This window comes from Balaenoptera musculus, chromosome 3 (assembly GCF_009873245.2).
Source record: "Balaenoptera musculus isolate JJ_BM4_2016_0621 chromosome 3, mBalMus1.pri.v3, whole genome shotgun sequence".
NCBI lineage: Eukaryota > Metazoa > Chordata > Mammalia > Artiodactyla > Balaenopteridae > Balaenoptera > Balaenoptera musculus.
In genome coordinates this window covers 76,017,962-76,030,973 of record NC_045787.1, presented here as the reverse complement: position 1 = coordinate 76,030,973, position 13,012 = coordinate 76,017,962, and the positions used below count along the sequence as shown (strand labels likewise).

Genomic DNA, 13,012 nt, shown 5'->3' with positions numbered 1-13,012 from the left:
TTGGTGGAACATTTAAGAGGTAGAGTGATAGACTTGGGAAATCAAACTCCTGGTTTAATTTTTTTTTTAACTTTTTTAAAAATTAATTTTATTTATTATTCTTGGCTGCGTTGGGTCTTCGTTGCTGCACGCGGACTTTCTCTAGTTGCGGCGAGCGGGGGCTACTCTTCGTCGCAGGCTTCTCGCTGCAGTGGCTTCTCTTGTTGCGGAGCACCGGCTCTAGGCGCGTGGGCTTCAGTAGTTGTGGCACGTGGGCTCAGTAGTTGTGGCCCGCGGGCTCTAGAGCTCAGGCTCAGTAGTTGTGGCGCAGGGGCTTAGTTGCTCTGCAGCATGTGGGATCTTCCCGGATCAGGGCTTGAACCCGTGTCCCCTGCATTGGCAGGCAGATTCTTAACCACTGCGCCACCTGGGAAATCCCTATGTGCGTTTTTCTTTGTATTCTGCTTGGGCTTCTCTAAACGTTTAGGTTGGTGATTTGTTGTCTTTCATTAATTTTGGAAAATTCTCAGCAATTGTCTTTTCAGATATTTCTTCTGACATTTTGCCTCTATTCTTCTATTATTTCAGTTGCATATATATTATATCTTTTCATATTGTCCCACAGTTCTTGGATGCTCTGCTCTTTTTTTCTCTACCTTTCACTTTTTCTTTTTTTCCTTCTTTTTTTCCCTATCCCATCTCTCCTCAGAGGAAGTTGTTACCCTTTGAAATTCAGGATTTTATCTTGAAAAATTTCGCTTGGCCTATATTCAAGTTCACTAATTCTTTTTCTCTCAAGTTCACTAATTTTTTGTGTGTGTCTAGTCTGCTGATAAGCCATTTGAAGGACTTCTTCATCCACGATAGCATGTTGTTTCTAGTGAATCAATTTTATTCCTTTTTAAAAAAATAGTTTCCATCTCTCTGCTGAAATTCCCAATCTGTTCATGCATGTTAACCACATTTCCCCCTAGATCCTTCCATAGATTAATCATAGTATTTTCAAGTCACTTTCTCATGGTTTCAACTTTTGGGCCATCTCTCAGTCTGGTTCTGTTTACTGCCTTCTTTCTTCAAAGTGGGTCTTTCTTGCTTCTTTGCCATGTAAGTTTGACCAAATGCCAGACATTATATGTAAGTGAAAAACAGTGACTGATGTAAATAGTATTTACTCCTGAAAATGGGCATGCTTCTTCATCTGTCAGGCTAGTAGGGTGGAGGGGTTGACTAAATGTAGGCAGTAGTTGAGCTAAGTTTGGGTTTTGATGTTGATATAGTTATCATTATTCTACTACAGACTTCAGACTCCTGCATACTGCTGCTGTCTTGCTTTCGTGAGAGGCTTGGAACACTGGAGGGTTTTTCTCAGTGTTCCTGCTCCACCCCTACCTTTCGGCACACCTGGCCATGGGGAGTGCGGTGGGAGGTTTCTTTCTCCATGCTTCTTACCTTTCTCCCAGAAGTAGTGTGCTGTTGTTCATGGTGGGGGCAGGCTAATTTTTTTGTTTGTTTAAAGAAACTCACTCCAGCTTCAGTCTTATGTAGGCCCTGGGGGCCTGAGCCTTAAGGGTGGCACTTTATCAACATTTGTCACTTTCCCCTATGGCAGCTGAACTTGGCCTTATAACTTGAAGAAGAGCAAGTTTCTTGTCTGTACCGCTGTTGCAAGAGATCTTTGCTTTCTCTCAGTGCAGGATTGTGAGCATGGCTGGGGTTCTGCCTCTCCTCAGCAGCAGAGTAGCTTTTGCTATAATCTACCCCTTCCCAGTGATAGCTGACCTTTTGCTGAGGACTGGGGGTGAGAGGGTTTTCTGCTCCTGCCCCAGTGGCAGATGAGTTTCGCTTTGTATGAGAGAAGGTTCTGGGTTTTATGCCTCTCCTCTAGAGGCAGCCCCTCCCCATCTGTTCGTCTGTCCCACTGTAGAGGCTCTGTCAGGTCCCCTGCCCTGCTCCCCATCTTTCTCATGAGTGCTGGTTGAGGTCCATGAGAAAAAGCTCATTGCTGGAAGTGGTCTCCCTTGTGTGTGTGGCTCCTAGTTTCTGCTGCTTTTTTCACACACATTTGGCTTTTATGAATTTGTCAAAATATCAGTTGTTTTCTTACCTCCTCTTTTGGCTTCTAGTCTTTCTTCCCATGTACTGCCAAAGGTGGGACAGTTTGGGTGTCTCAGCTGTCCTCAGAAGGGGTTGCCACCCTTTTCAATTCAGTTCACCTGTCCTATGAGAGGCTCAAAAAAGTTTTAATTTTGCAGATTATCTAGCTTTTTTTCTTTTCCTTTTGATTTCTTTTACTGTGGGAGCAATATTCCCTATCCTTTGTGGAAGCAGAGCTCTCAAGACATTAAGGATACCAATCCTTTACCATCAGTGTTACAACATTTATGATTATTTTGTTTTCTAACTTCTTGAACAGTTTATTTATTTTTCGTTCCCCTTAATAATAAAAAGCTTAAGGCTGAGTATAGCTTTGGTTGTGTCATATGTTCTTCTAAGTTTTCTCATTTTCATTATTTAAAAAATAGCCTATCCCTTTAATTTTTTGACCCAAGAATTTAAAATTCTGCTTTGTAACTTTAAGAGAAGAAAGGGGGCTAAAAATCTTATCTGAGAGTTTAGTATACATAATTGTAAACATCACACACACATACCCAGAATATCTGACCAGTGTAGAAGGGATCTAGATCTTTTCTGTTTTCCACATTGAGCTTCTTTCACCTAGTTGGTGTTGAGATCTCTCTTTTTTGCTCATGGCCCCTCATCACCAAGTTCTAGTTTGATTCAGTGATTTACAGTATGCTTTAATAGCCAGTAAGAATTGTCCCACCTCAATATTCATTTTCCATAATTTTATTAGTTATTTCAGACATTCAGTTTTTTTGAAAACTTTCAGATAGCAGTTAGCAGTCTATGGCCCCCAGGTCAAATCCTGTGTTTTTGTAAACAAAGCTTCATTGGAACATAGCCACTCTCATTTGTTCACATAGTGTCTGTTGCTGCTTTCTTGCTACTACGGCAGGATTGAGCAGTTGTGAAAGAGACCATATGGCTCACAAAACCTAAAATATTTAGTATCTGGCTTTTTCATAGAAAAAGAAAAAACAGAGGGATAGAGTCCCTTTATCAATTCTCCTGTGCAGGATTTTCTAGAATTCACTGTTTCTAGAAGGCTCTGTTTTATGAGAAGGCTACTCCTTTTCACCCCCTGCCCTGCCATGGACAAATGTGTTGGTTTTCCAATACAATGTGATATCTGAGAAACTCGAATTCCTTGCATATTAATTCAACAAATATTTACTGAGCTTCTACTATGTGTCAGGCCCTTGGGATACTTTAGGAAACAAAAAGGGCAAAAGGCCATTCCTGTATGGGCTTCCATCCTACTGGGTAGGAGGGGTGGGAGACAGTATCAACAAATTAAGTATGTAAAACATACACTAAGTTGGACGGTAATGATTTATATGCAGAAAAATAAAGCAAGGAAGCCCTTGTGATTAGGTAACATTTGAGCAATGACTGGAAGGAGATAACAAAGAGAGCCATGTGGAAATCTGAGGGAAGAACCGCATTCCAGGCCAAGAGTTGATAAGCACAAAGGTCTTGAGGTGGTGCTTGCCTAGTGTGCCTGGAAAAGGATAGGGAGGCCAGTGTGGCTGGAGCAGAGTGAACCAAGTAGAGTGTGGGAGATGTACAATATGCCGCCGGATCATTTAGAGCCCTGAAGGCCACTGTAATGATTTGGGCTTGTGACCAAGAATGTCACCTGCCATATCAATAAACAAAGGATCAAGCCATCAGTCACTGCAGCCACCCCCGACTGTGCACTCTGAAGGGATTCAGGATGTAGAAAATAGGATACTGGCCCTAGATAGTTCAGGTGCACATCAAAGGAATGTTTTCATTGAGCCCAGACTCTTGCATCTTCCCATACATAGAAAAGCACTCAATTCATTAACTTGAGATGTCTGGTTTTCTTTAATTAACAGTAATCTTTTGATATTCCGACTACCTGGTTTTTGTTGCAAAAGCTATATATCCTGGATCCTCCCTTACCTCTTCAGAGCCGCCTCTCCCTCAGAGTTATCTGAGAGGCTGCCTGCTGGGCTCAAGTCCTCAGCAAGTTTGCGGAATAAAACACAATTCTCAACTTTTAGGTGGTGCTTTTTTTTTTTTTTTTTTTTTTTCATTCGACAGGCTTTCACAGAGTAAGGTGAGAAACCAGTGGAGAGTTTGAGTATCCAGTGATGTGATCTGATCACTCTGACGGCTGTGTTGAGAAGAGACTGAGGAAAGCCAAGGGCAGACTCAGGGAGACCTCCTAGGAGGCTATTGCAAAATTCCAAACAACAGATTATGGTAGTTTGGAACAGGGTGGTAATGGTGGAGGTTGGGAAAGATGAAGCCCAAAGACTGTCCTCAATCCAGTTTATAATTAGTGTCAGTTCCTCTCCAATTCTGGCATTAGATAATTTGTCTTGTTTTCCAAGTTTTTCTTCTTTTTCTGTTTTCATGGTTGTTAGATACCATTTTGAATTAGATATTCTCCTAAAACCTCAATTTTACCTAATTATGATCCTATATTGAATATGCTTAAAACATTGCAGATGCTTGGTAAATTCTAACAATGAATGCATCTTAAAGAGTTTGAATAGACTGAGGTGGATTATATTTATCTTCACATGCTTATGTTTTCAAAACCACATTTCTATTATTACTGCTTTATTTTTCTCTATGTTTAGCATATACATCACACATTAGCTATTTTTTATTCCTTAAGTTTAATTAGGAGATGAGAGGTAGATTTGTATATTTTAATTTTAACCTCAATAGTTTAAATATTGAGATCTTTCTCTTAAGGGTTTTACTTCAGAATATATCTGAAGTGAAAATTATTTCTCAGAAATTCATACATAACTACAAAGATAAGCTCATACCAATTCACTGAAGAATAAAGAAAGTAAAGGTGATGAGGTGTCTAATGAAGAAAACTTCCAAGACAGTTTGAAAAAGGAAGTTAGGTTAAAAGGAAATTGGGTAAAATTATTATTTGCAAATAAACTTTTTACCAGAGAAATACAAGATACCAACTGGAAAACTAGTAGTACCAAAAAAATTGTATTATTGGTACAAAGTAAATATATAGAAATAAAATTTGTGTATACAAATAACTAATTAGAAGATATAATGGAAGAAACATCCACTTAAAATAGCACAACACCAACAAATGATAAAACACCTGGGAATAAACTCACCTCTGGCTGCACATTAGGATCATCCACTGGAGGGCTTAACAAACAAAACAGCAATAAGAACAAAACTGCCCAGGTGCCATCCCTAGAATTCTAATTCCACTGGTGTGGGATGGGCCCTAGGTGGTATTTTTTAAAGATCCCTACTTTCGGGCTTCCCTGGTGGCGCAGTGGTTGAGAGTCTGCCTGCCAATGCAGGGGACACGGGTTCGAGCCCCGGTCTGGGAAGATCCCACATGCCGCGGAGCAACTGAGCCCGTGAGCCACAACTGCTGAGCCTGCGCGTCTGGAGCCTGTGCTCCGCAACAAGAGAGGCCGCGACAGTGAGAGGCCCGCGCACCGCGATGAAGAGTGGCCCCCGCTCTCCGCAACTGGAGAAAGCCCTCGCACAGAAACGAAGACCCAACACAGCCAAAACTAAATAAATAAAAAAAAAAAAAAAAAAAAAAACCCTACTTTCCAAAAATCTCTAAGAAGAAAATGATCTATATGAAGAAAACTTAGAATGCTACTGAGCAATATAAAGAAGGCTTGAAGAAAGGGAAAAGTGTACTACATTCTTTAGAATAACCAAATATCAGAAAGAATTCAATTTGCCCTAAATTAGGCTATAAATTTAATATATCATAAAAAGACTAACAAGATTTTTCATTTTTGGAACTACACAAACTTATTCTAAATTTGTGTGGGAAAAATAAGTTAGCAAGAATAGCCAAGGACAATTCCGAAAAATAAAACTGTTGCAAAGAAAATAGTATCACCAGATATTGCCTACCCTATTAATAAACAAAATAGAATGGTCCACTGCAAAGTAAAAAATGTTTTGAAAGGACCCAAATGTCAATATGACTTGTATATAATAAAAACGGCATTTCAGATCAAGAGAGGAAAAGATAATTTGTTCAATAAAAGATGTTATAAAGTGGCATTTTCTAACTAATGGGACAAATATTAGCTTACTCAATAAAAGGTCAGTTGGGGTGGCCATCTTAAAACAAATGAAAGTTAGATCTCTAATATGTAATACATTCCCATGGGTCAAAGATCTAAGGGTAAAAAATAAAACTCTAAAAGAAGATAAGTGGGGAAGGCCATTCTAAATATGACACAAAATCCCCAAGCCACAAAAGCAAAGATTCATAAATTTGATTGCATAAAAATACCAATTTCTACATGTCAACAAACACCAGGGCAAAGTCAAAAGACAAATTATAAAAAGGAAAAAAATATTTGTAGCTTCTCTAACAGAGAGCTAATATCTAAAGTATGCCTGTAATAAAAAAGACAAACAACCAACAGAAAAATAGGCAAAGAACAGAAATAAGAAAGGTCATGTAAAGGAAATTCCAGTGGCTATTAAATATATGAAAATATGATCTACCTTACTCATAGTAAGAAAAAGAAGAAAAACAATAATAAAGTATTTTTTATCTACCCAGTTGGCAACAAATGTGAGGCCATGCATTGCTGGTAAGAGTATAAATTGGTATAACTTCTTTAGGGGTGATTTGGTGGTATCTAGAGTAATTTTGCTAGATATAGTCTTGCCCCAGTAATTTCACTTCTAGGTGTCTTTTGTTTTTCATTTTTAAAGTTATTTGTTTATTTGTTTATTTATTTGGCTGTGCCGCACGGCATGTGGGGATCTTAGTTCCTGGACCAGGGATCCGTGCCTGCCACAGTGGAAGTGCGGAGTCTTAACCACTGGGTCACCAGGGAAGTCCTAGGTGTCTTTGTTAAATGGAAAAAAAGAGAGCAAGCTGTAGAACATTTTTTATAGTATGCTACCATTTGTGTGTGTGTGTGTCAGGGGCGGGTGCTGGGGAAGAATATAAAGTTTGTAGAAGCCTATGTGTCTCTCAAAGGATACATAGGTGGTTATAGTAGTTGCCACGAGGAAGGGGTACTGGGTGGCTGGGGGACTGGGAAAGGAGAGAGACTTCATGCTCACTGTTAACCGTTTAGTACCTTTTTTTAAAAATAAATTTATTTATTTATTTATTTATTTTTGGCTGTGTTGGGTCTTCGTTTCTGTGCGAGGGCTTTCTCCAGTTGCGGCGAGCGGGGGCCACTCTTCATCGCGGTACGCGGGCCTCTCACTGTCGCGGCCTCTCCCGTTGAGGAGCACAGGCTCCAGACGCGCAGGCTCAGTAATTGTGGCTCACGGGCCTAGTTGCTCCGCGGCATGTGGGATCTTCCCAGACCAGGGCTCGAACCCGTTTTCCCTGCATTGGCAGGCAGATTCTTAACCGCTGTGCCACCAGGGAAGCCCCGTTTAGTATCTTTTTGAAGCTTGTACCTTGTGTATGTATTACCTATTTTAAAAAATAATAATTTCTGCCATATCCATGGTCTGTGTACCATTAAATACTCCAAATACTCCCATCAAATACATCCAAATGATCTATATCCCATCAAATAAAAATAAGTCATCAGACACCATCAAATACTCAAAAATAACTATTTTATGGGTCATAAGTAATAAAAATTGTTAAACTATTTTATATTCCATAATATTCAGAGGAACACAACTTTACATTATAGTATTTGATTCTACCCTTTTAATATTTCGGTTAAGTTGTCAGAAGTTTATAAGAATAAGGTCTTGATAGTAATGAGTTTGAAAATATGTAATTCTATAATGATTGGCATTTTATTTTAGAAGAGTACATTCTTTAACTGAAAATCAGTAATTATTAAAACTAATGTTTAAAATGCATAATTAATCATGATCATTTAACATATTTCTATATAGCTCTAGAACATTATTTTCTTATTTTTGTTCAAATATTTTCTGGATCAGAGTGGATTTTAAGCCACTGATCAATGGCATTTTCATACTTCCTTGGTTCTTTCAGCCAGTCCTGATGCCACCTAAGATTTGCTATGACATCTGAATAGTTTTGCCCTATACTTTGTTTCCACTTGATAAACTGCTCTTTATTGTATCGGTGGACAGAAGCAGAAACCTGAGGGTAGTTTATAATGGAACGAAGCTTCTGATCCAAAGAAGAAGTAACTTCTGGAAATTTTGTAGCAATATTTGTTAGTTCATCTGGATCTGAGGAAAGATCTGAAAGAAAAAATAAAATGGAATACCTCTCAAAATCGTTATGTAACCGAGCAGGACCCTGTGGGTAACTCTGTCAAGTTTATGATTAACCTCCTTATCTGAACCTTTAGTCCTTTTCTTGTTCAAAACTTGTTCTCCTCAAGATTGAGGAGTATCAAAGAAAAGGGGGGAGTTGTAACCGAGCAGGACCCTATGGGGCCTTCCTGGGACGCAAGTTCGCGTGCCTGATGCACAGTGGGACCAAACACACTGAAACGTCGCAGTTCGGAGCAGAGAAAGGTTTATTGGGTGGCTCGTGCCCTAAAAACCCCCTGAGCTCCCCGAAGAGTTTCCGCAAAGCATTTTTAAAAGCCAGGTTGAGGGAGGGGGCGCTCAGGGTACGTGATGATGAGGGAACAGGGTGGTGTCATGGGGGTTAACTTTATTGGTCCTTAGGCTCCAGGAGGCCTGGGGCTATGTGCTCCTGGTCATCAAGTAGTTATAACATCTTCCATTCGGTGGGGGGCTTTCACATCTGTAAAACAACTCAGGAAATGTGCATCAAATACTGTTATTTAAGTACTTCAGAGAGGAGCTAAAGCAGAGGATATGGGGGAAGGCCTGTCCCAGGAAGGCCCCATAGGGTCCTGCTCTGTTACAGTTATCTGCTTAACAACCATTTTTTAGAATGTCATTACTCTGTGACGAATAACATATTAGAATTTATTTTTATTCTCAGTTCTTCTTAGTATAGTAAGCTAAAGGACAGCATAAGTGGAAAAATAATATACCGAAAGTTAAACACCTCTCTAAATGTATGTCCAAGTTATCTTCCTTCTTACCATCATGCTGCTATCCCTTTTTTTTTTTCTTATCTATTCTTAGATGGCTTAGCCACAATTCTTCCTATTTGTGATGCCTTGCTTACTTTGACATGCAAAAAAAATGTATTTATTTATATATATTTATATATATATATATATATATATATATATATATATATATATATAGTAGTGCTTATATTGTCCCATTTCAACAGCCCCAGATGTTCCAGCTGTAAGAATTTTTTATATAGTGGAGTCAAGTTCTTGCAACTTCACTTACTCCTAGTTTTTTTTTTGTTTTTGTTTTTTTTTAAACATACGTTAGCATCCTACGCTTGAATTTTTGAAAATTACATTCATTGTGTCTATTTGAGCAAATAGCCATGGAAATAAAAACTCTCAATCACTATCATCAAGAAAATGATAAATATTTCAGATAACATAAACACCCCTTTTACCTACAATGTAGAAAGACAGAGGATATAACTAGGATGCCAGTCTAATTGGAAAAATGGCAAATCAAAGATCTTATGACAAGTTACTTAAGACAGTAAATGAACAATGCACAGTGAGGGAAAAACCCCTACAGGCCTATTTGAGTGCATTAGCCAGAAGACCCTGAAGACATTTATGGTTTTGCTAGGTGATTTCAGATGGCACCTCTTTGGGAAAGGGAAGTCAGTGAATAAACCCCAGAGAATACAGGAAAGGCAGGCTCCCCCACTGATTCTTTGACAGTCACACCTCCTTTTTGCAGAACGTAACCAATGAATGAACAAGAGATGCCCATTACTCAGCAGAATGAAAATTTAAGGACTTTTTTTGAAGCCAAGAATCTCCTCCTTTTAGAGTTAAGGGGGGCGGTCAATCAGTTTGGCCTCTAAAGAATTATTTTGAGTTAATAATTTTGACATTTGTAACTGGGAAAAAAACTTAGGGAGAAAGGAATATTAAAAATAGCTTTAGCACATATTTTATGTGCAAAAGGAGGGCAAAGGATAAGTAAAACCATAAATCTAATAATGCTGCTTAAAAACAAATTCAGAGTAGTGAATCTAGCAGGCTTTTGTAGGGTGGAAGGAGCATGGATTTTGGAGTCAAACCTGGGTTGAAATCCCAGTTCTGCCACTTCTGAGCTGTGAGACCTTGCGCAGGTGTCTGAACGCTAGTCTCTGAACTCTAGTCTTCTCTATAAAATAAAGATGATAGTACCATCTTGTAGGGATGGGGTGAACATTAAATAATAAATGTAGGATGTCAGGCTCCATAAGAGAGCAGTTAATTTTCCAGAACAACTGAATCCAAGGTACAAAAAGAGGGTGTTGACTACTGATTGGGAAAGATAACCACGAGTATTAGAAGACACCTTGATCAGAGAAAACAATGGTGGCAATCTTGAGACCCAGATGAAAAGCCTTAGGGCACTTGCTTTGGAATTCAGATGCTGATTTGCAAAGAAGCTGCTCCTCACAAGGGCAACCTTTTGTAAACTGGCCTAGCATGAGAAACTGCAGATACTTATTTAGATGATTACTGGCTCCCTTGAGCAAATGCTGTGTAGGTCAACTCATTACACATAATCTATACTTAAAAAATATATCAACAAATTTACCAAAGAGTTGAGGCAATACTGAAGCACCATCAGAGTAGGCTATATACTTCCATCGGTTAGTTCGAAGCATGTAGGTGGAAGCGTTTACATTGCATCCATGGAATTCACTCAGAATCCAGGGCGGATGTAGGTTATTGAATTTTTGTTCATTCTTAAACATTGATGATAATGGCAGCAGAGAGTATCCACTCAGGTTCTGAGGCAGAGGAATTCCAGCAATATCTAAATAACACAGTATTTTAAAATAACTCATTCTTTCATTAGTTGAACATTCATAAATGACATCATTAAAGGCCGCAGAGACTAGAGGCTGTATGTGAGTTTTTGTAAACAGACTGCCTAGATCCAAATGCTTATTACTCCACTAGCCTTGTGACCTTGGGCATGTTATTAACCATTCTGAACCTCAGTTTCGTCATCTGTAAAAGGGGAATAATAATAATGCCTGTATTTCATAGGTTTATTTTAGGTTTAAATATGAAAATTTATGTAAAATTCTGAGAACAGTGTCTGACACATAGGAAACCCTCAACAAATATTAGTTAATATCATAAGTACTTTATTTCCAAATGATGGAATGATCACAGGTGTTTTTCACATTGGTCCCACAGTATATTAACAAGACCTATACGAGAAAGGAGTCTAGTAGTTACATATGTTTGCAAACAGTGGTTAAAATTAAATAAATTTATTGCTGATGTGTATCATAAACCTTCAAGGGTGGTATGTAGTACGCCATCTGTCCCAAAGTTATTTGATGACAGAACATCTTTTTACCCCGAAGTAGCATCTTGAGGAACTAGTATTTTGCAGAACATATGTTGGGAAATTCTGGATTATACTGATTTAGAGAAAAATAATCTATTTTTTCCTTATGAAATATAGACATAGAAAACGATAGCATGAGAAATGTTTAACTTCAAAAAAAGGTTGTATTTTAAAAAATTGCTTTTAAGGTATTTGTTTGGAACTCAAACTATCTTTTTCCTATAGAAAAATTATCATTGGGAATTCCCTAGTGGTCCAGTGGTTAGGACTCTGTGCTTTCACTGCCATGGGCCCGGTTCAATCCCTGGTCAGGGAACTAAGATTCCGCAAGCTGCGAAAAAAAATTACCGTTAATTATGGCTGGGTCCTTGCGATAGTTCCAAAAGGAATCTGTAGTTGCCTCCCCTGCAGCTTTTCTGGTTTCAATGTTCCATGTTTTTAGAAACATTAATTTAGAAATAATTAAATATTTCCAATGAAAAATAGAATGTAATATATCTGCAATGCTAGAAATTAAAATTGAATACGAAAATTAATTTAACTTGACTGTACATATTTGAGGGAAAACAAATGAATTAAAAGAGAATAAGGAAGTAGACAAAGACCTCTATAAATCTTCTGAAGGTACTTGTTTTACATATAACTTAATTAAAAAATTTGTATCTTCCATTTCCTTGGAAGGGGCATATTACAAGTACTAATCTGCTGCCAACCAATCATCATCAGGGACTTTTTTGAGAAAGAGTGAAAGAACAAGTGAAGGAAGGAAAGAAAGAAAGAGAAATATTTCAGAGATAACTGGTTAAAAACAAAAGAAGAAGAAGGAGCAAAGATGTTAAAGAGGATGTGCACGAGAGAAAAAGATGGCCCAAGACGAAACTAATTGAGCTACAAGACAGTAGGCTACTTACTGTAAGGAGAGAAAGTAGCCAGGGAATAGGCCGGGTCGGGCTGATCTGTGTGTCAGCCGTCAGGGGGCACCACTGCGAGGCAGAGGAAGGGAGAGAAGAGGGCTTTGAAGATGGCTGGGAAGCAGGGACCAACTGGCAGATACCCATGACTGGGAAGTTCCTGTATTCAGCAGTTTAATCACCTTTAATACTTAGAAATACCTTATTTCAGATCTGTTCTTAGCCTAATTTTCCTAAAGAAGCTTGTTAGACTAAGAAAATTTAAATAATTCTGCTGTGTTTGTTTATATGAGAAGTCAGTATTAAACTAGGATGAGTCCATCTAAGTATTAATTTTTTTTTACTCAAAAAAAAACCAAACCCAGCATCTAACAAACTAGGTGCTGTTCCAGGTGTAGGGCAACAACAGTGAACGAAGCAGATAAGCTCTCTCAGACTCTTGGAGCTTACCTTCTAATGTGGGGAGACAGACAAATATGTCAGATGGTGGTAAGTGCAGTGAAGAAAAATAAAGCAGGATCAGGGGAATAGAGAACGATGGCAGGTATGTGTTTATGTGCTGTGTTATATAGGGTGGTCAGGGAAGGCCTCTCTGATGAGGTGACATAAACAGAGACCTG

The 13,012-nt window shown here is 38.6% G+C and overlaps 2 protein-coding genes across 3 annotated transcripts in view; one reads left to right on the top strand and one right to left on the bottom strand.

Moving 5' to 3' along the window:
* Positions 1 to 13,012, top strand: part of TTC37 (tetratricopeptide repeat domain 37) — a 164,228-nt gene that overhangs the window by 24,898 nt on the left and 126,318 nt on the right. The gene's annotated exons all lie outside the window — the stretch shown is intronic.
* The window catches only part of ARSK (arylsulfatase family member K), a 46,766-nt gene continuing 41,236 nt past the window's right edge, over positions 7,483 to 13,012 (bottom strand). Inside the window, exons 7-8 of one of the 2 annotated variants that reach the window (XM_036846129.1) lie at positions 10,714 to 10,935; positions 7,483 to 8,298 (exon numbers count right to left, since the gene is read on the bottom strand). In XM_036846129.1, the coding sequence (XP_036702024.1) occupies positions 8,009 to 8,298; positions 10,714 to 10,935 (512 nt within the window). In that variant the 3' untranslated portion in view covers positions 7,483 to 8,008. The remainder of the gene's footprint in view (positions 8,299 to 10,713; positions 10,936 to 13,012) is intronic. The other variant, XM_036846130.1, reaches the window with a different exon arrangement.